The sequence below is a fragment of the Quercus lobata genome, chromosome 2 (genome assembly GCF_001633185.2).
Source record: "Quercus lobata isolate SW786 chromosome 2, ValleyOak3.0 Primary Assembly, whole genome shotgun sequence".
In the NCBI taxonomy this organism is placed as follows: Eukaryota; Viridiplantae; Streptophyta; class Magnoliopsida; order Fagales; family Fagaceae; genus Quercus; species Quercus lobata.
Window position 1 is genome coordinate 53,587,770 of NC_044905.1, and position 23,135 is coordinate 53,610,904.

General features: G+C 36.6%; 3 protein-coding genes across 4 annotated transcripts; 2 read left to right on the forward strand and 1 right to left on the reverse strand.

The window, feature by feature from the left end:
• Window positions 1–3,973: 3,973 nt before the first annotated feature.
• On the forward strand, window positions 3,974–4,489 carry LOC115966379. The gene has a single exon (XM_031085625.1). The coding sequence runs from the start codon at window positions 3,974–3,976 to the stop codon at window positions 4,487–4,489; it is 516 nt and encodes a 171-aa protein (XP_030941485.1).
• A 906-nt stretch (window positions 4,490–5,395) lies between these two features.
• LOC115966387 lies at window positions 5,396–6,433 on the forward strand. Its single transcript, XM_031085630.1, has one exon. The coding sequence runs from the start codon at window positions 5,396–5,398 to the stop codon at window positions 6,431–6,433; it is 1,038 nt and encodes a 345-aa protein (XP_030941490.1).
• A 9,364-nt stretch (window positions 6,434–15,797) lies between these two features.
• On the reverse strand, window positions 15,798–22,298 carry LOC115975854 (protein FLX-like 2). 2 transcript variants are annotated; one of them, XM_031096884.1, is made up of 5 exons: window positions 22,083–22,298; window positions 19,170–19,749; window positions 18,375–18,520; window positions 18,187–18,284; window positions 15,798–16,410 (listed from the first exon to the last, which is right to left on the reverse strand). In XM_031096884.1, the coding sequence occupies exons 2-5, from the start codon at window positions 19,727–19,729 to the stop codon at window positions 15,937–15,939; spliced, it is 1,278 nt and encodes a 425-aa protein (XP_030952744.1). In that variant the 5' UTR covers window positions 19,730–19,749; window positions 22,083–22,298; the 3' UTR covers window positions 15,798–15,936. The 2 variants fall into 2 exon arrangements, with proteins under 2 accessions (XP_030952744.1, XP_030952745.1); XM_031096885.1 differs by having other exon boundaries at window positions 15,804–16,410; window positions 19,170–19,754.
• Between the last annotated feature and the right edge of the window lie 837 nt (window positions 22,299–23,135).

The window sequence follows — 23,135 nt, forward strand, 5'->3', positions numbered from 1 at the left end:
TTTATATTCTACTTTCTCAACTACATATTTTGTGAATGGATAATTTTATGACATTTGTAGAAAATTTGGTTATGAATGTAAAATAATGAGGCTAAACTAAAAAAAAGCCTCATAACACGCGCGAAGCTCATATGAAGAGACTAGTCAATAAGAAAGAGTCGATTCAAAATTCAGTTATCAGAAGTTGTATATTATGCTATTTCAGTATTTTTCTGTGGAAATTTTAAATTAAAAAGAAATAAAATTTTTGGTTATATAATCAAAATAATTTTTTTTTTTCACATTACAACTATATTATCGTAATATCAATTTTACAACATTTGGTTCATTTATTTGTACAAAACATTACAGTAATGTAAGATCACCAAAATATTCACATCACTATAAATCATTGTAATGTGATTACCTTATTGAATCATGGTAATCTTATATCACTTACTCGTGAGAATGACTAAAATACCAAAAAACTCTACAATACCCCCAAAACCTCTTAAAAGACCAAAATACCATTGGAACCACCAAAATAACTAAAATACACTCTAAATGCCCAAAATACTCCTAAAACCACCAAACTGCCCCCTCTAAAACCTAAAAAAATATCATAATACCCCCAATACCTCTAAAATAACCAAAAAAACCCAAAACCTCAAAAAGACCAAAAATACCCTTTGAACCACCAAAATAACTAAAATACACTATAAATGTCCAAAATACCCCTAAAACTACTAAAATAACTAAAATACACCCAGAATGTCCAAAATGCCCTTAAAACCACCAAAATACCTTAAAACCTAAAAAACTACCATAATATCCCCAATACCTCTAAAATAATAGAAAAATCCCCTGTGTGTGAAAGTAAGATTTTAAGGACTAGATAAAGGTATATGTAAATCGTAAACTTATTACATAAAACACCATTTTTCAAAGCTTAAAAATGATATTTTTCTATTGTGGAATTGGAGTAATGAATTGTAAAAGAGAGCAAGAGCAGATGTACTTGGAAAACCCCAAAAAAATGGAGGAAAAACCACAATGGAGCAAGGATTGAGTGTTACTACTTCGAGAAAGACTGTATTTGATGAACACTAAGAAAAGATACAAAGTGAGCTTTATGCTACCTTTTTCAGTGTACATTTTCTCTGTTCTTCTTCTCTACCTAGTACGACCAGCTTCCCCTTCTTTTATGGTACAAGAAGGGCATCTAGATTACATGCTGGTGGCAACATTCTAGTGGTGCACTAGATATGCCAATATAGGTACAACCATGTATTCCTTAGTCTGTTGTTGGAGAGAGAGAGAGAGAGTCTGTTGTTGGAGAGAGAGAGAGAGAGAGAGAGAGAGAGAACAACGTTGGGCATGATCATGGTTGGATATGGTTATGGGTTGTCCTCCTTCTGTACCAATGAGAGCTTCCACGAGTGTAATGCCTCTGTCCCTACAGCTACAGGCAGCTAGCAAGCCAATGAGAGTGTACGACTTAGTCTCCTTTGGGGAATGGGGGTTGGACTCGGACTACTCATGATACTGCTCCAGGTATAAGGCAATAGCAAGAAGCACGGCACAAGAGAATTGGAAGTTTATCTAATTTGGTTGGAGGGGTGAAAAAGTGAGAGGATAAAAATGGTAAAATGATGGAAAAGTGGGAGGATATAAAAAATTTTAATTTCTCTTCTTTTTGTTTGGTTGAGAATAGAAAAGTGGAGAAATAGAAAAAGTGAGTTTATATAAATTTACTCATATACCCTTGTTAAAAAATAATTGTCAATTAAAACAAATAAATGACAAACAACCAAAAAAAATCACCCAATTCATTAAAAAATAAAAATCATGTAAAAAACATGTATAGTTAAACAAAGAAAAAAAAGAAGAAAAAAGAAAAGAAGAAGGCAACACCTAGGAAATACAAAAAACAGAAAAAAAGAAAAAGAAAAAGAAAAGAAGAAGTAGAAGAAGAAGGCACGCCCACCGCAGGATAGGAAAATAAAAAAAGACAAAAAAAGAAAAAAGAAAATAAGGGAGGCAACGTCCCAAGATGAGTCTTTTGGCTGAATATTGATAAATTCAGAGTTTATTTGCGTTATAGGCACTGTTTCAAGTTATTTAGGGAAATGAGGAAAGAGAGTGAATTTCGGCAACGATGTTGTCGAAATTCAACAAAAGTATGAGAGAGAGAGAGAGAAAAAGTGGGAGAGAGAAAATTTTGAATTTCGGTAATCACATTACCGAAATTTCTGCTGCCTAAACCAGTTGACCGAGTGTGTGCTGTGTGCTCGAAGTGTGAAGTGCTCAAAAAAGAAACCAATTGTGGCAATGCCATTGTCGAAATAGGGGAATTTTTTTTTTTTTTTTTTTGTGTGGCAATTGTGGCAATGCCATTGCCGAAAATGGGAGGGGAAAAAAAAAATAGTGGTTGCCGAAATCTAGGGAGGAATTTAAAAAAAGTGTTATATCCACAATATTTTTACAACATTTTCACAACAAATCACAGGTGATTAGTTATTATTAGTTCAAATTTGAATTTAACACTAAGATTACTTTTTTAATCCAACAATAACAACCTACCACTTAAAATTTGTTGTAAAAATTGTGTACACTTATCATTTCTTTAAAAAAAAAAATGGAATGGAATTGTGGCAATGGCATTGCCGAAATAGGAGGGAAATTTTTTTTTGCAATTGGTTTGTGGCAATGCCATTGCTGAAATAGGGGTGAAAAAAATTTATGGCAATGCCATTGCCAAAAATGGGAGGGAAAAAAAATAGTGGTTGTCGAAATCTGGGGAGGAATTAAAAAAAAAAAGTGCTATGTTCACAATATTTTTACAACATTTTCACAACAAATCACAGGTGATTAGTTATTATTAGCTCAAATTTGAATTTAATACTGAGATTACTTTTTTAATCCAACAATAATAACCTGTCACTTAAAATTTGTTGTAAAAATTGTGTGCACATATCATTTCTTTAAAAAAGAAAAAAGTGGAATGGAATTGTGGCAATGGCATTGCCGAAATAGGATGGAAAAAAAAATTGCAATTGGTTTGTGGCAATGCCATTACTGAAATAGGGTGGAAAAAAATTTGTGGCAATTGTGGCAATGCCATTGCCGAAAATGGGAAAGAAAAAAAAAAATAGTGGTTGCCGAAATTTGGGGAGGAATTACAAAAAAAAAAAGTGCTATGTCCACAATATTTTTTTAACATTTTCACAACAAATCATAAGTGATTTGTTATTTTTAGTTCAAATTTGAATTTAACACTGAGATTACTATTTCAATCCAACAATAACAACCTGCCACTTAAAATTTGTTGTAAAAATATTGTAAAATTTGTGTGCTCATATCATTTCTTAAAAAGGAATGGATTTGTAGCAATGACATTACCGAAATAGGAGGGAACAAAAATTGTTCCAATTGGTTTTTGGCAATGCCATTGCCAAAATAGAGGGGGGAAAATGTGGGAATGAATTTGTGGCAATGATATTGCCGAAATAGGAGGAAACAAAAATTGGTTGCAATTGGTTTGTGGCAATGGCATTGCCGAAATAGAGGAAAAAAAAAGTGGCAATTGATTTGTGGCAATGGTATTGCCGAAATAGGAGGGGAAAAAATGGTTTGTGGCAATGGCATTGCCGAAATAGAGGAGAAAGATATAAAAAAAAAGTACGCATATTCTTATTCTTATTATTTCTTTCAATATTTTTTTGACCGAAACAGTTTGGTTTGTCATGTTCTTTTATAGTAAAAGTATCCTACGAAAAACCGTTTTCTCTCTAGAGAAAAGGAAGAAGAGCTTGAACGTAGTAACAAGAAGGTAAAGAATGTCCGTCATGCTAGCTTCTCTACAGGGCCGGCAGCAGGGTCTAGCTCCTCCGGGGTAGTGGAAAGTCCTAAGGAAGCGGAAGCTTCCTTTAAGGACAAGCTTTTGGGGGAGATACCAGGAGCATATAACCACGCGTTTGCCTTTGACGAGAACATGGTTACAGATATAGACTCCGATGAAGAGATTGAAGAGCTCAGAGAAGGGTTCGCTGCAGTAAAGCTCTCCAAGGACGTTAAGCATCGTATTAGAGCAGCCTGGGCAAGTTCCTTTATTGTCAAAGTTTATGGTCGAGCAGTGGGCTTTAACTATATTCAAACAAAACTCAATGCATTCTGGAAACCAACCGGTAGACTGGATATCATTGATCTTGGAAAGGAGTTTTTTCTCACGCGATTCAGTTGCAAGGAGGACCATGATATGGTTCTTAGGAGATGTCCATGGTTCATCGAGGACCATTTTCTCTCGATACGGCCTTGGGAGCCCAACTTTAAGCCATCGACGGCGAGTGTGTCCACCATTGCCGTGTGGATCCGACTTAACGAGCTTCCTATTGAATATTATGAAGTTGAGGTTCTCCAACAACTAGGAAACTCCATTGGGAAGGTTTTGCAGAAACAAGGGGTCGCTTTGCGAGACTTTGTGTGTAGGTGGATATTGACAAACCGTTAGTCACCACAATCCTGGTTGGAGGTATGTATTGGACACCGTAAGGAAGCGTGTCCTTATGCTATCCAGGAACCATCTTCACCGAAAAAGGTAGGCAACGCCAGTGGGGCTGGTTCGTGCAGTAACTCACATGAAAAGTGTGATCAGGTGGACCCCACGCTAGGGGATGAACCCACACCCTCTGAGTAAGAGGACAAATACGGTCCTTGGCTGGTGGTATCCAGAAAACGACAAAGCAACAGGACTGCGAGGGGTGCGCATGAAGTGGGTATGTTTGGCCATTTCAGAGTAAGTGGTGGTATGGCATGCCTTCAAGTGGGGCCAAGGGAGGTCAGTCCAACTGGCCAAGTTCATTGGAACAAAATCTTTATGACTACGGGCTCTAGGCTAGCAAACAAGGAAGATGGGCCAGTGAACACGGTCCATTTTTCTACAGGCCCATTATGCATTAATATGCGAATTGTGGGTCAGTTTAACACTGGTTCGTCCCCATCCCCAGCCCACAGCCCGTTGGTCAAGGGAAAAAAAGGCATTGCTCGTGGTAGGGCACCTTTATCCTCTAATGGTTTAGCCATAAATCCTACTAACATTCTAAATTGGGGACAAATTCCAATTCCTTGGTGGGATTTGCTGACCGTCGGTCTAGCTCTAGAGGAGGAAAGATCGACCGTGTGGAGAATGGTCTTGTGAGAGATGGCTCACTCGAAGTTTTTGGCGGAGTAGAGACTGTTGGAGGTCTTACTGACTGTAAATTTATTGGAGATGGGAGTACTGGAGTCTTGACTGACACTCATGATAGGGAAAGGTCACTCAGTGGTGATGCTCAAGAAGATGGGATGGAATTTGATGGAGGAGGAGGAGCTTCTACCTCCGGTTGATGTTTGTTCTTTTCCCCTCATATCTTATATTATGAATATCATTGTTTGGAATAGTAGGGGTGCCTTAAAACCCAGTTTTCAAAGTCATATTCGGGAGCTGGTTCGTGTTTATGATCCTGATGTGTTTGTGGTAATGGAAACTCGCCTAGGAGGGGAGAGAGTGAAAGACATTACAGAAAGATTGCCATTTGATGGAGCGATCCTTACAGATACAATCGACCATGCTGGGGGATTGTGGCTTTTGTGGAATTCAAATAAAGTAGAAGTCACACTCCTGGCCAAAACAGAGCAAGAAATACATGTTACCATTAAGGTACGGTCCTCAAACTTATCCTGGTTATTTTCAGCTATCTATGCTAGTCCTAGGTTTGCTGAAAGATCTATCCAATGGAATAATCTAATAAATGTTGCGGAGTTGCATAGCATGCCCTGGGTTATTGCAGGGGATTTTAATGAGCCACTTTCTAGTGCTGATAAGTTAGGAGGAAGGGATGTCAGCATTAGGAAATCTCTCCTTTTAAAGGATTGCCTGGACAGATGTAATATGATTGATCTGGGGTTCTCAGGTTCAAGGTTTACTGGGACTAATTGCAGAGATGCTCCCGTTCTCATCCAAGAAAGAATAGACAGGTTCTTTGTTAACCCTGATTGGTGCACTCTCTACCCTGAAGCTAAAGTTTCCCACTTAACTAGGTGCCATTCGGACCATTGTCCGGTTCTTTTGGAAACTAGACCTTTTAAGTGGTCCAGACCTATTGGGCCATTCAAGTTTCAGAGTTTTTGGCTTTCAGACCCCTCCTTCCCCAGGGTTGTCCAGCAAGCTTGGAGTCAGGGCCACCACCTTCAGGATGCTATCACTAGATTCTCTCGGGATGCCACAAATTGGAATAAAGTCCATTTTGGCAATATATTTGCAAAAAAGAGAAGGGTCATGGCCAGGTTGGATGGAATCCAGAGAAGTCTAGCTTTTAGGCCGTCCCACAGTCTTGTTAATTTGGAAAGGCAGCTCCAAGCAGAATTGGCTGGTGTTCTCAATCAAGAAGAAGAGCTTTGGGCTCTGAAATCCTGAGTGAACTAAATGATGTTCGATGATCGTAATACTTCCTTCTACCATGTTTCAACTCTGGTCCGAATGAAGAGAAACACTATTAGAGCTATCATGTCTAGCACTGGTGAATGGATGCATGAAGAGTCTAAGGTGAAGGAAGTGATCTGGAATGGGTTTTCAGAGTTATACAGTACATCTATTGCCTTTGTCCCTCTCCATATCTCGGCCACTAGTACCTGGCAAGCTCGCATCACTGATGAGGACCATGACAATCTTGAAGTAGATGTTACTGATGAGGAAATTAAAGCAGGTCTCTGGTCAATGAAGGCTTTCAAGGCCCCTGGGCCTGATGGTTTACACGCTGGTTTTTTCCAACGTTTTTGGCTTGTAGTAGGCAGGTTAGTTATGGAGGAAGTTAAGAAGGTCTTCCAGCGAAAAGAAGTTCCGGAGTTCTTAAATAGGACCCTCATCTCTCTCATACCCAAAATTCCTAGTCTGGAAACCCTTAGTAATTATCGCCCAATCAGTCTTTGTAACACAGTGTACAAGATTGTATCAAAAATTCTGGTTGCTAGAATGAGGCCGTTGCTCGGTCAAGTCATTTCTCCGCTCCAGACCGCTTTCATCCCAGGCAGAAGGGGAACCGACAATGCCATTATTGTCCAGGAGCTTATTCATACTGTAAGTAAAAGGAAGGGAAAGACTGGGTATATGGCAATTAAAATAGACTTGGAGAAAACATATGATAAGCTTGAATGGAGCTTTATTAGGGAGATGCTTATCAGAATAAATTTTCCTCAAGGGATTATTAAGCTTATCATGAGCTGTGTTTCCTCGGTCACTACATCGATCTTAGTTAATGGAGTAAGGCTGGAGCAAATTTCTCCCTTTAGAGGAATTAGGCAGGGAGACCCTCTATCCCCGTACATCTTCATTATTTGTATGGATATCCTTAGCCAACTCATTGAAGATCAGTGCAGCACTAAGAGGTGGACCCTTGTGAAATCAGCTAGGGGAGGCTGGGCTTTCTCTTACCTTTTCTTTGCGGACGACTTGTTTTTATTTGCTAAAGTAGACCAAGCAAACTGTACCACAGTCCGAGAGGTGTTGAATGAGTTCTGTGATCGATCTGGGCAAATAGTTAATGAGGCGAAATCTAGAGTCTATTTCTTGCCAATTGTAGATAGGGACACGAGAGATTCTCTGTGTAATATCTTGGGTTTCCAATCTACCCCAAATATTGGTAAGTACCTTGGTATCCCCATGAAACATCCTGGCCCTTCAGCAAATGATTTCAACTTTGTTTTGGACCAGGTGAAGCAAAAGCTCTCAGGCTGGAAGGCAAACCTGCTACCTTTGGCGGGTAGAGCTGTTTTGGTGAAGCATGTATCCTCAACTATCCCTAATATGTCATGCAGTGTTCTTACCTCCCTGGCAAAATTTTTGAGGGCATTGATAGAGTGAATAGGAATTTTCTTTGGGGATCGACGGAGTTTGCTCGAAAGACTCATTAGGTGAGTTAGGAGAAGGTTACCAAGACTAAGGAGGAGGAAGGATTAGGGATTCAGTCTGCTAAGGGAAGAAACCTAGCCTTTTTAGCAAAGCTCAACTAGAGATTTCAGACTGAAGGAAGCTCCCTATGGGCTCAGGTGCTCAAAGGTAAATACTGTAACACCCGAAGAATGAACTCGAGAAATGGTGTTACCCTGCTCCAGGGTGTGGTCAACAATGAAAAAGGGAGCTAAGGTATTCAAAAAAGGAGTTAGGTGGACTATTGGAAGGGAAAGTAATCTCAGTCTATGGAATGATAATTGGACTAAGCTTGGCCCTTTACGGCAAATCATACAGGGACCTATGACTAGTGAAGCTATGGAGTTAAGGATGAAGGATGTTGTCTCCGTTGGTGGGTGGGATTGGTCCAAAATTCCTTTTGTTCTTCCGGATTTAATTAAACTTGAACTTCAGGCAGTCCCTGTTGCGTTGGCTTCAAGAGGAGGGGATAAGCTAACTTGGATAGAATCCGACCATGGTACGTTTTATATTGGGTCAGCTTATAGGTTAGCTTCAAGGGCGGATCATGACATCCTTTTTAAGGGTAATTGGATTTGGAAGGTTAAGGTCTTGCCTAGGATTCAAACGTTTGTCTGGCTTTGCTTACATAATAGTATAGGAGTAAGGGATTGTTTATTTTCAAGGGGTATTGTATCTGATCGTTCTTGTCCCATGTGTCATTCATCCAATGAGTCCATCATGCATGCTCTAAGGGACTACGCCGTGGTGAAACTTATCTGGATCCAATTGGGAGTGTATGATGTTGACAAGCAATTCTTTGAGAAAGGCATTCAGGAGTGGCTTAAAGTTAATGGTACAAACAAACATATCACGGGTCAGCTTCATATTCCTTGGAATCAGCTTTTTCTTTTTGCCATTTGGTTAATCTGGAAGCATAGGAACCATATGGTCTTCAGGAATTCTGGACCGAACCCCAACTTGGCAAAGGAAATCACTCTAAGATCCTTTGAGTACTTCTTTTGTGCTGCACCTGATAAGGGGTTCGTTGATAGAGTTACTAGACCAATCTGATGGTCCAAACCAGTGGCAGGATGGATGAAATTGAATACGGATGGCTCTTCTCTTGGAAATCCAGCCTTGGCAGGGGGAGGGGGTTTGATTTGCAATGAAGAGGGTGCTTGGGTAGCTGGCTTTGCTCGCAAAATAGGAATAACTTCAAGTTTTCTTGCTGAACTTTGGGCACTTAGAGATGGCCTTAATCTTTATATTACTCGTGGTATAGCAGCTGTTGAAGTAGAATTAGATGCGAAGGCTATTGTGGATGCTGTTTCTAATCTCAAATATTCTAATATTTGTGCTTCAGTACTCATGGACGATTGCAGGCACTTGATCAAGCAGTTCCCTCAAATTTGTTTTAAACACTGTTACCACGAAGCTAACCGATGTCTGGATGCTTTAGCTAGAATGGGAGGTCTTCAAGACGCTGATTTTATTGTTTTTGAAAGTCCACCTATGAACATTTCTAGTTTTTTAGATTTTGATATCAGTGACCTATACCTGAACAGGCTCTATCCTGGTTCCATGTTTGCTGTTTAGTTGTTAATTTTATTCCTCTTAACCAAAAAAAAAGAAAAAAAGAAAGTATCCTATGAAACAGATAAGGATAGATTCAGTACAATGAGTACATTGAATCTTATTTTAAAGTGCACGCTGTAAACAAAAACAAAAAAAAGTACATAGATTCTTATAGAAAAAAAAAATTGATTGATGTGCATGCTGTAAATAAACAAAACAAAGAAAGTATATAGATTCTTACATTAGAAAAGAAAAAAATGATTGATGTGCACACTGTAAACCAAAAAATACAAAGAAAGTACATAGATTCTTACAATATGGAAGAAAAAAATGATTGATGTGCACATAGTAAACCAAAAAAAGCAAAGAAAGTACATAGATTCTTACAATATGGAAGAAAAAAATAATTATTGATATGCACACTGTAAACAAAAAAAAAAAAAAAAAAAGAAAGTACATAGATTCTTTCAATATGGAAGAAAAAAAATGATTGATGTGTACACTGTAAACCCAAAAAAGCAAAGAAAGTACATAGATTCTTACAATACGGAAGAAAAAATTGATTGATGTGCACGCTATAAACAAAAAAAAAAAAAAAGCAAAGAAAGTAAATAGATTCTTACGTGCATGCTGTAAACGAAAAAAAGCAAAGAAAGTAAACAAAAATAATTCATTAATCCAAAATTTGAATAATAATAACAACAACAACATATACTAATAATAACAATACATAATATTAAATAATTTCAAAATTAACAAAACACATACATAAATTTAATTAGAGAGTTGAGATGCTTACCACAATTGTGATGCCAACTAAAAGAGTGAGAATTATAGAGTGATACTTGTTAAAAAAAAAAAAAAAAAAAAACACACACACACACAATCAGATAACCATAAAAAATAATTCATTAATCTATCTAAAATTTCAACAACAACAACAACAACAATCATAATCATAGGCATACAAATAATATTAACTGCAACTACAATAATACATAATATTTTACAATGTATTAGCTTCTAATATTTACAAAGCACATGTTTATACAATAATAATAAATCTGTTAATTTCTAGAGCTATAAGTTAATAAGCAAAGTAAAAAAACTTACATTAACAAAAAACTTACAATCCTTAGTTATGCACACTGAAGCAAAGTAAAAGAGTAACTTTGCAATCGGAGAACCTTATATTGTGAGGAGATGCAATTCTAATTCTTTAGCAAAGGAGGAGAAATAAAAAGACAAGGGCACTTGCCTTGCCTTTTATTACAAACTGAAGAATAAAAAGACAAAAAAGAATCGATGTTGGAGATTTAGGCGTGATATGAGCCTGACAAAATATATTCCCCGCAGAGAATAAGAATCAGATGAGATGAGGAGTTGAGATGATTGGTTGATTGAATCTTTGTTTTTTTTTTTGGCTTACTTTCTTTGCTTTTTTTGTTTACAGCGTGCACGTAAGAATCTATGTACATTTTTTTTTTTTTTTGTTTACAGTGTGCACATTAATCAATTTTTTCTTCCGTATTGTAAAAATCTATGTACTTTCTTTGCTTTTTTGGGTTTACAGTGTACATATCAATCTTTTTTTCTTCCGTATTGTAAGAATCTATGTATTTTCTTTGCTTTTTTTGGTTGTGTGCATATCAATCATTTTTTTCTTCCATATTGTAAGAATCTATGTACTTTCTTTGCTTTTTTTGGTTTACAGTGTACACATCAATCATTTTTTTCTTTTTTATTGTAAGAATCTATATACTTTCTTTGTTTTTTTTGTTTACAGCGTGCACATCAGTCATTTTTTTCTTCTATAAGAATCTATGTACTTTTTTTGTTTTTGTTTTTGTTTACAGCGTGCACTTTAAAATAAGAATCAATGTACTCATTGTACTTGAATCTATTCTTATTTGTTTCGTAGGGTGCTTTTACCATAAAAGAACATGACAAGTCAAACTGGTTCGGTCAAAAAAATATCGAAAGAATAAGAATATGCGTACTTTTTTTATATCTCTCTCATCTGTTTTGACAATGGCATTGCCACAAACCAAGTGGAACAATTTTTTTTCCCTTCTATTTTGGCAATGCCATTGCCACAATTCCATTCCACAATTTTTTTTGGAGAAATGATATGTGCACACAATTTTTACAATATTTTTACAACAAATTTTAAGTGGCAGGTTGTTATTGTTGGATTCAAAAAGTAAGCTTAGTGTTAAATTCAAATTTGAACTAATAATAACTAATCACCTGTGATTTGTTGTGAAAATGTTGTAAAAATATTGTGGACGTAGCACTTTTTTTTAATTCCTCCCCATATTTCGGCAACCACTATTTTTTTTTCCTTTCCATTTTCGGCAATGGCATTGCCACAATTTTTTTTTACCCCCCTATTTCAGAAATGGCATTGCCACAATTTTTTTTTTTTTTTTTGCACCTATTTCGGCACTGGCATTGCCACAAACCTTGCAAATTTTTTTTCCCCTCCTATTTCGGCAATGCCATTGCCACAAATCCATTCCACAATTTTTTTTTTTTAAGAAATAATATGTGCACACAATTTTTACAATATTTTTACAACAAATTTTAAGCGACAAGTTGTTATTGTTGGATTAAAAAAGTAATCTCAGTGTTAAATTCAAATTTGAACTAATAATAACTAATCACCTGTAATTTGTTATGAAAATGTTGTAAAAATATTGTGGACGTAGAACTTTTTTTTTTTAATTCCTCCCCAGATTTCGGCAACCACTATTTTTTTTCCCTTCCCATTTTCGGCAATGGTATTGCCACAATTGCCACAATTTTTCTTTTTTACCCCCTATTTCAGCAATGGCATTGCCACAAACCAATTGCAAATTTTTTTTCCATCCTATTTCGGCAATGCCATTGCCATAAATCCATTCCACATTTTTTTTTTCGAGAAATGATATGTGCACACAATTTTTACAATATTTTTACAACAAATTTTAAGTGGCAGGTAGTTATTGTTAGATTTAAAAAGTAATCTCAGTGTTAAATTCAAATTTGAACTAATAATAACTAATCACCTGTGATTTGTTGTGAAAATATTGTAAAAATATTGTGAACATTACACTTTTTTTTTTTAATTCCTCCCCAGATTTCGGTAACCACTATTTTTTTTTTCCTCCCCATTTTTGGCAATGGCATTGCCACAATATTTTTTTTTTACCCCCCTATTTCGGCAATAACATTGCCACAATTAGTTTCTCTTTGGCCACTCACACTTCGAGCACTTCACACCCACTCGGTCAGTAGGTTTGGGCAGCAGGAATTTCGGGAATGCGATTACCGAAATTCAAAATTTTCTCTCTCCCACTTTTTCTCTTTCTCTCTCATACTTTTGTTGAATTTTGGCAATACCGTTGTTGAAATTCACTCTCTTTCTTCATTTCCCTAAATAACTTGAAACAGTGCCTATAATGCAAATAAACTCCGAATTTAGCAATATTCAACCAAAAGACTCTCCCAAGACAGCACCCAAAAAAAAGAAAAGAAAAAAAAGAAAAAGGGAATTGGTTGCACATGGGCATTTTTGTCCATTAAGTAGCCTCACTTTCTTCTTTCAGTTTTCTCTCTAATTTGGGGAGAAAACCTTTTGGTGGGTTTAGAGAGAAAACACCTGGATCCTACCATTTATTTTTCTTCCTCCCCATCCAACTAAATACACTCCAAAAAGTTTTCATTTCCAATTTCTCTCCAAAGTTTTTCATCCACCCTATTTCACCTCCAAACAAACACGCCCTAAGTAAAACGGGGAAGCAAAATGCATAGATTTGAAAGATTAACGCTATCAAATATAGTGAAAATCAGATACAATCACTAACTTTTTCCAAAAATTGGTGCAAAAGAATGCCTCACATTCATCTCCTAAGGTACATTGTTTGGAGGTACCACATGTCCACTTTACCAGACGCATCATGTCCCAAAAATATACTCCCTTCAACAATACACGAAGAAATCAGATCCTATCACAAGAGATATCTATGGAACATGACAAGGAATGCATTACTTTCGGCTTACATGTGCATAGATAGTGTTACGAGAAAAATGGACAATATTAGATTTTTTTTTTTTTTTTTGACAGTTGAACCACTATGAGGTTTTAAATGTAAGATTTGAAAATGTAATAGATTTAACCTGAAATTACTCTTTTAAGTCCAAATCTAACAAGATAAATGTAACTGCTCGCGCGTGTGTGTGATGACTAATTTGACATGAATTATTAAGAGTGAGGAAATATGACATAAATGGAATTGGGCACAAGCGATGAGAAATTAGATAATGGCTTCTTTATTATTATTTTCTTTCTTTCTATTTTTAAAAAATATGATTGACTATATAACTTTGAGAAAGTTTAACTTTAAACCATAGTTTTAAGTAGGGCTGTCCAAGGACCCGCCGGAACCGACCCACCCACTGCCGCCGACCGAACTCGATCCGCCGCCAACCGAACCGACTGCTCCGGCGGTTAGCGACGGATTTCATTCTTCAAAACCTGAGATCAACGGGTCGGAGATCGGATCTCCTCCTCTGAAATCCGAGAAATCCGATCCGACCGACCCATCATATTTCCGACGAGTTTTGAGATTTTTTTGGATAGATCTGGCGAGTTTTGAGTTTTCTTTGGGAATATTTAAGCTAGATTCGGCGAGATTTCGCTAGATCTAGCCAAGATCTTGCCGAAAATGGCCAAGATCTCGCTGGATTTGGCGAGATATGGCCGGATTTCTACCGTTATTCAAAATTTTCTCGCCGGATTCTGCCGTTTTTCATATTTTCTTGGCCGGATTCTCGCCGTTTTCCAAATAATCAACCCCGACCGAGACCCGACCACTTTCCGGCAAGAACCGTCCGATCCGATCTGATTTTCTGACCGGTCGGCGGCGGGTTTGAGAAATTGGAACCCAACTTGGTCGGGTCGGTCGCGGATTGGGCACAAACCCGACCCGGACCGACCCGTGGACACCCCTAGTTTTAAGTTCAATAGCAAAAATAAATAATTTAAAAAAAGGTTAATGCAGAGAGAGAGAGACCACTGCCCACCACCTTTGATTTGGGTTAGCTAGTATTGGAGAACTGCAGTTAAGTAATGCTTATTATCTTTTTCTATAAGTAAAGAGTAAATGTATTAAAATAGAAAATAAAATGTACTAGAAGTAAATTTTTTTTTACTTTATTTTTTGCTATTTATATGACTTCCAAGTGAGGAGATGATTGACGTTTCTTTTTGGGATTTTATGAATTTTTTTGCCAATTAGAAGGTACGTTATTTAATTTGCAATATTGGAATGAATGAGCACATATCTTATAATCCTGTGCAACTTGGGGATTGGAGATGACACTTCTACGCTTCTCTCTCTCTCTCTCCCTCTCCCTCCTCCAATCTAGTGAGATTAACTTTATTTTTTATTTTTACTTAACCGGATTACAATAATTTGATTCTAGGGTTGAATTTGTTAACATGTTAAAAGTTCACGATTTCGTTTTTTACTTTTAAAAGTACAGGGGTTTATTTTGTTACCACTTACCACTCTTAAACAGGCTAAACTATAGGATTTTAAGTGAAAATTTTCTATATTTAATGTAGTTAATCATTTTGTCAAATTGAATCTTAATTTGACTAATCCATCTCAATGGGTGATTTGCGCGGAATAGCTTAATTGTTAGTCTGACATTAGTTGGGGTCGCATCACAACATTTTATTTCCACTTACGAGTTGCAGGAGTTTTTAATTGTATTTGCTTGAGGGCTTAAATAGAAGTTGATTTAGTAACTAATTAGAGTGAATTTGAAAAGCTGCAAATCTTACCGGAATAGATGCATCCTACTCCAGATTCAATCACACACTATATTATTATTGTTATTAACACGGTATAAAGTAACCTCAAAAAAGAAGCAGAGGAAGTAAAATACAATCTAAATAAATGTTATTTTATAACATTTCAGACTCTCAAATCCAGTTCGCTATGCCGAGCAAAGATTAATTGAATCAACTTTAGATCCATTTTATAATCTTTATCCCTTCCTTCTTATTTTAAGAAGATAGTGTTTATTTTGTTGTTTGGTTTGGGTTCTCTCTTTACTGTTCCTTTGTCCCACCTAAATTTTTGTTTTAATCAACCAAAGCCATGGGCATGGAATTTAGGAATCACAGCAAACGATGCTTTTTTCTTATGTGAATGCAAGCCAAAGTCTGTTGCCATTACTGCATCTGATCCCTAACAAATCAATTTTGCCAAGCAACAGCAAGAACCATGGCACAACTCACAAGATGTTAGTCTATAAAAGTGAAATATGGTATAAAAAAATGCATAGATTTGGAAGATTAATGCTATCAAATATGGTGAAAATCAGATACAATCACTAACTTTTTCTCAAAAAAATGCCGTCAATATTACTGCAATGCCTCACATTCATCTCCTAACAGGGTTTCCACCTCGAGGTGGTGCATCGTATGCACTTGTGCCACGGGCAGGGGGTGTTGCAGACCCATAAGGCACATTGTTTGGAGGTGCCACATGTCCATGAGGCCCAGCAGCACCTCTGGACTGTGCATCATAGCTAGCACCCCTGGATGCGTCATAAATAGCTCCTCTCTGTGCATCATAAATAGCTCCTCTCTGTGCATCATAGTTGGCTCCTCTCTGTGCATTATAATTAGGCACTCTCTGCATATCATAACCAAGTCCTCTCTGAGTATCGTAACTAGGTCCCCTTTGGGCATCATAGATAGGCCCTCCAGATGGATCATATCCAGCCCCTCTTGGTACATCATAACCTGGCCTTGCAGGGGCATGCCCAGATTGAGCTCCAACATAAGCAGGAGTGCCTGCGGCAGCAGTAGCTGCTGTAGCAACAACACCAACACTAGCAGGAGGGCCACGTCCCTATTATACAAAATGCCAAGAGTAACATCAATTCTCAGCTTCCAAACCTATAAGTAGCAAAAGGCTGGCTTTTTAATTTAAAACTTATAAATCTAGAATATGAAGAAGTGATTTCCCTTCCAAAAAATTTCAGCTAGGTACAATGTAACCTTTTGTTTCTTTGATCATTGTTCAACATCATCTAGAGCACCAAAAATAATAACTTCCGAATGTTTCCCATATGACAAAAGTTCCAACCAAAATTAAGTTATCTGTCTCGTTTCTGTCAATGTCAAGTTTACAATAGCAAAGAGTGGTTAAGCAAATTGAGTTTTCTTTACTGTTAAAATTTAATACACTTTTTGTATTATGATCATCAAAACAATTCTATGCACCATCATTTTTGTGTCATCTCAAGTCAGAAATGGGGAAGGCCAGATAGAGCTAGTGTCAGTCTAATGAAAGTTTTAAGTATTATTTTCCCTAAATTCGCGAAAGAATCAAGTATCAGCAAGATATCTAATCAATCATTTTTAGTATATGAAATAGGACTTCAAGACCAGTAAATTAGACACTCCAAAATTCATTATTCTAAAATTGCTTTTTTGTTAGCCAAAGAGTTTATTTTCCACGACTATACTTTCTTCCTCTCTCTTTAACTTTGGTACGTAGCTACAAAACTATTTCACCATTTAGCAACCTGGAAAAATCTAAAATTTGCACCAGCCCTTAAAGCTCAACAGCAGTACATAATTCCAATAATCACGAGACTGACACCTTGAAACAAGGAAGCCTACTCAGCAAAGTTTGAATAAAATAAAGAATTATTGAGCACATAGCTCAGTCATCAGTCTGCTGGCGTTTTTTTTTTTTTTTTTTTTTGGAAAGGTCAAAATATATGCATAAAAGTTTCTGAGTCTGTCACATAGGATGCAATTACCACTCCCACCCCTGTCCACCCCTCCCCTCCCCGCCACACCCACCCCCTCCCTTTTTTTTTTAGGTAACAAAATTTATTGAAAATAAAGATGAGAAAACAGTACAATTGTTAGGCACATCCATAGTACACGGGAAGCATAAAATAATCTGAGCCAACAACCATAAAGCTAGGTTCTAAAGTCAAATCTTTGGCCTGACCCCACTCATATAGGGACCCTACTTCTGAAGCCTTAAAAACTAAAAAATTGGTCTAAAAGGCAATGCACCTAACATAACCTTGATATGATATCTGGCAGTTCCCCATCAAAGACAACCACATAGGTTACTTGTGAAAAAAGCATGCATCTCAAGAAGGTTTGACAACAATCAGAACACTTAAAACAATTACGAGCTTATTTTCCCTTCCATTACCTGTTAAGTGCTACTAGAAGACATAGAAATCAGTCAAATTACTTCATACAGTACATACTATCTTATATATTTTCTTGCAAAGTTGCAAGGATGCATGTCATATATATACTAATCAGGAAAAAATAAAAAAGATTGCATGTCATATATTTATATAGAGAAGAAGGTTTTTCTTGTAGTTAACTATCTATGAACAGATTTTTGTTTCTGAATGTCCAACTTCTTGCATTCATGTCAAGGTGGTACAATCTGGTTTAAGTCCATTTGTCAATTCATGACAGAATCTCTCTGAGGCAGATAAAATTTTAAGTATGCATTTTTAGTACGTTAAATTTGAAAAATAGTTCTCCCTTTTCTTCAAATTAAATGTAGGAAAACTATAATACATAGTACTAAAATAGTACCATGATATTGCAATAAAAATAATATGGCACGTGAAGAATGACACACCTGGGGAATATTATAGCCATCTTCATAAGTATTTTGTCCAACAGGATTCCCAGAAGCCTCATTGTCATTTTTACCAGGTGTGCCACCATATGGACCACCTACATTTATATTATAATTGATACATATGAGCAATCCAATACATGACACTTAAGAAAACCAGAACCTTTAGATGAAAATAGTAGAAATACCAGTTCTTCTATCAGTGTTAGCACTATTTGATAACTCTGCTCGAAGCTTCTCCAGTTCCTTGGACATGGTAATGTAGTTTTGCTCCATCAGCTGAAGCGACTCAAGGTGGTCATTGTACAATTTTTTCTCATAGTCATAAGTTGCCCTGCATGAGTAGAAAATTATGATTTTTCTTTTTCATCTACAACCGAACATCAAAAGAGAAGACATATACATCATGGTGGACAACAACTCCAAGTCTCCAACAGAGGAAGTTCAGCTCTTGAAATCTTATAGAGCAACGTGGGTACAAGAATTATAATGTCCAATCACATACTTTCTATATTAAAAAAAGAGAAAAGGGTTCAAGAAATAATAACTTGCTATAGCACTTCTGCAGGGAACTTCCTACACCACCAATTAGCATATTATTTAAATTAATTTAATTATCAGTTTGACAACTTCAAATAATAGACACACGTATAACCTGATTTCAAAACTGCTTAAAAAGGGAAACTTTTCAAAACCTGAAAATTTGAACTGAGATGCCCATACACTAAAATTATTCATCTTCCTATTGTTTGGCGTAGTGGTAAAAGTCTTGGGTAGTCAAGCACAACTCCAGAGGTTCAGTTCTTCAAAGTGACTACTTTAGGCAGAAACAATAAAGGGTAGGACCATATCCAGATCTCCCCTTCCAGTTACCCAATTTAGTAGGAACAAAGTTGACAAAATTGGATAATAGCCTTCAGCCCATCAATTGAAGATGATCTTGAAGTTTCTATGAGACAGCCATAAAGAAGAGCATTACATACCTACAGTGCTGATATTCCCGTCTGAGGCTCTCAAGTTCTGAAACAAGAGCAGGAATCTGCTGAATATCTGAGTGAGCCCTCTGAAGATCTAGAGACAATTGCTGATGTCTAGCAAGAAGTTCCTGCCTTGCTACAACCAAGCCCTGGGACTCTGCTCGTGCCTGCTGTAACTCTAACTTAACAGGCTCCGCTGATTGCAGTTCAGCTTCCATCTTGGCAATCTTGTCCATATGGCTCCTCATCTGTTGTTCTCTCTCATCCTTTACAGCTCCTATTTGAGCGTGCATTATCTGCAGCTCATGCTGTGCAGCAGCAAGTTCTTGTCTCAAGGCCACATGGGTGGCAGCAAGCCTTTGGTTCTCTATGATAAGTCTCTGCATCTCCATGTGTTGTGCTGCTAACTTCTGTTCCATAACTTCGGGGGGAGGTATCATATCAAAAGGTGGAAAGCCACCTGGTGGAGGATGTATTCCATGACCATATGGCTCTGGATGTGCCATTGCAGGGCCTGGAAGAGGACGCCTTAGATGAGGAGGTGGTATTCGACCTTTGCTTCCCATTTTGAGTAGTTAATTTTAATCTGCACTAAGAAGTATAATTAATAAGACTACAGTATAACAGAGTTATCATAATGTAACATGGAAAACTATTTACTTGAAAGATGATTTTATGCCAAGTGAAGTCAGTAGAAACAGAATAGCATTGCAAATTTGATAGTTTATTTCAAAATCAAGACATTTAAATACCAAGAAAGGCATTACTCAAGTAAGCAGTAAGTATAAATAATTTCAATGCAATAACTACAAAGTATAAAATCTGAAGAAACTAAAATATGGGAGTCTGGATGTCTAGATGAAATAAGATGGTGGGTAAAATCTAATCAAGGGAAACGTTATATCAACTGCAGTGGAGTCAAGATTGGAGCTCAATGAGGCAAACTGAGAAAGATGAAAGAAAATTTGTTTATCTGCAAACATGTCCAGACTATATGGGAACAAAAACACGTATTCAACCCAAATCATCAAAATAACTTGTCTTTTGATAATACTACTTCTAAGCACCTTTTGTTTTTGGCCAATAGCCTTGTAGCTCAACTAGTTGACACCTATGGTATGTCCAGGACATCCAGGGTTCAAACCCCCCTCCCCCGTTGTGACTATCGAATTATCATAAAAGCAACTTTTTTATAAGTAAATTATTTTATCAAAATCTGAAAAAAGGTGTGATCCCAGTTCACTAGCTGTAGATAACAGGAAAAACAAAAGACAGGAAAAATAAATAAATCTGAAAAAGAAAACAACTATGAAAAACTCAAGGAGGCCAAAAAAATCTAGGAACCCTCAATAAAAAATGATGTAGGCGGCAACTTCCACTCATACAAGGACTTCAGGAATATATATTTCAGCTTGGTCACGCTAAGTTCTTCACCCTCAAAGAACCTGGCATTAACTTCTTTCCAAATGCACCACAAGACAGAATGGAACTACTCGTCCTTATTATGTAAAATTTAAAGCTGAAGTGTAACATATTGTAATGTGCTGTTCAAGAGGTACATGAGTATTTTTTTTATTTTTTTTTATTTTTTTATTTTTTATGTTTTGAGTCCTTTTTCTATTTGGTTCAAAAGTTCTTGATTGCTTTTCACTATTATTAGGAGTGCTGGTATTTCTAGGAAATGGTTATTAGGAGTCCTAGTCTTTTTCTAGGTATTGGCAATAGCCTATAAAAATGTCTTTATGTGTTCAACAAAATAAAAAAGTGAGATTTTAATAAAACTCCAACGGCTTATTTTAAGCTTTGAGGGTGTGATTGCCTTCTCCTACCTAAGAGTAACTGGTAAGATAACCTGGGTGTGATTGCCTTCTCCCACCTTAGAGTAGTTTCTTAGGATAACCTAGGTGCGATTGCCTAGAGTTTTATCTTTCATTTTTTTATAATCAATAAATTTTATTGAAATCAAAAGAGTCACCCAAGTATATAGGATGTATACAAATGGGGACAAACAGTCGTTCACGCAAATTACAATGGTCTATCAAATCACAAATTTAATACAAAGAATAACAATCCACAAGAGACATCAAATTTATTTTAAGATCAGGCAAAGTTTTTTCATAATCCTCAAATAGCTAGTGAATGCAAAAACAGCTATCAAACAAATTAAAGATCCAATAAACCCTTAAACATCAAACCTAACTCAAGAACCCTTCAAAATCCGCATCAAGAAACCTAATCTAGTGCTGAATTCCTAAAAATCCTACATCTAAAATTGGTATCAAAGCCCATTCAAGCTTCTGTCTTGCATCATTAAGTACAACTTGCCAAACTTCTTTCTAAAATTCGGATAGGCATTTTGAAATTTCTCCTGTATTCAATGCACATTTCCAAGAGTTCCCAATGTTCCAATCTCGCTCAATCTTACTTTCCTCGACTAAAACCCCAAATTTACGCGTGTATTGCTACATGCTTTAATAAATTCACTTATACCCAGTTGGTAACACATTATCAAACCGCACTTATTTTTGAAAGTAAAGCTTTTTAAAACCTCATTCTTTTCTAGGTAAATCTTTTTCAAACAACCCCATTTTAAAAAAAAAAAAAAAATCTGAAAAATAAGTTATTAGATTTTTACTTTATTTTTTCTTGTTTTTCATATGAAGGGTTGGTCGAGTAATTAGATAAAGGACAGAACTTTTGACAAACAACATGTGGGCAATCGAAACATCAAACAACAAAAGATAAGATTGTTAAACTCTGTATGTTATGGCATTGATAAGAATAAGAAAAAAAAATAAAAACATAATATAAATCTACAGTAATTGATAGTTGATAATGATGATGAGAATAAATAAAAATTGAAATGAAAAGTATTAGGGTATGTTTCAGAGAAGATGACGACATCGTTTTTCAGCTTACCTGAGCAACCGGAAATCGATTGGACGATGATGAATTAGGAGAGAGAGAGAGAGAGAGAGCTTTGGGGTTTGGAGATTGTTTGGAGCTTTTGTTTGTTTGTTTGTTTCTTTCTTTCTTAACGCAGCGAAAGAGCAAGAGGAGCAATTGGCTCCTTGATTCTAGAAACAGTGAAAATTGGTACTATGTGGCCTGGGTGAGATCACAAACGGCGTCGTGTTCAACACAATTACTTTCATTGGCCCCTTTATTTATTTATTTATTTTTTTTAATGACAAAATTTTGCTTTGACAAAAAAATTCATTTTATAAAAAAAACATTTAAATTCATATATGGCTAAGTGGTAAATTAATCACACCTTAGAGCATCCACAACAGTGGAGTTAAAAATTTAACTTTTTAACTCTACCAATAAATTTTTAACTCCACCAAAAATTACATTATCTATTTTACCTATAGATATGCTATAACAGTAGATCTATTTTAGTTTTCAACACAATAAAATAATATAAACATCACAATAAAATAATATATCTCCTATAATAAAATAATATATCCCACTATCCAAAAATACATACAAAGCAACCACCACAACCATCTCTACCATCAGCCACAGCCACAACCACCACCACCACCACCACTCTACTTTGGCAACCACAACACAAACATAGGAAAAAAAATAAAAACAAAAACATCCACAATCCCACTGTCAAAATCATCCATCACCACTACCATAGCCAAAATCAACCACCACCATAGCCACCAAACCCATATGAAAATACATAAAAAAAACACAATCACAGCAAAGAGAAAAGAGAGATGGATGGCAGAAGCGGCTAGTGGCTTGAGGCTTGGGGCTTGGGTGAAAGTGAGGTGGCTCTGTGGCGGTTGGGTGAGCAAAATTGGCGAATAGAGGAAGATGGGCGATCGGTGATGTGGGTCTGCGGTGGCTGGGTCGGTGAGGGCGAAGTGGGTCTGTGGGTCGATGAGGGCGATGTGGGTTTGTGGGTCGATGAGGGCAATGTGGGCGGTCTGTGGTGGCGAGCTGTGCCGGTGT

Coding starts and splice junctions, on each gene's coding strand:
- LOC115975854 (XM_031096884.1), bottom strand. CDS start 19,729: ATGGGAAGCAAAGGTCGAATACCACCTCCTCATCTAAGGCGTCCTCTT. Junction 18,285..18,374: donor TAACACTGATAGAAGAACTG/GTATTTCTACTA, acceptor ATATAAATGTAG/GTGGTCCATATGGTGGCACA. Junction 16,411..18,186: donor ATGGCTATAATATTCCCCAG/GTGTGTCATTCT, acceptor TTTGTATAATAG/GGACGTGGCCCTCCTGCTAG.
- LOC115966379 (XM_031085625.1), top strand. CDS start 3,974: ATGGTTACAGATATAGACTCCGATGAAGAGATTGAAGAGCTCAGAGAA.
- LOC115966387 (XM_031085630.1), top strand. CDS start 5,396: ATGAATATCATTGTTTGGAATAGTAGGGGTGCCTTAAAACCCAGTTTT.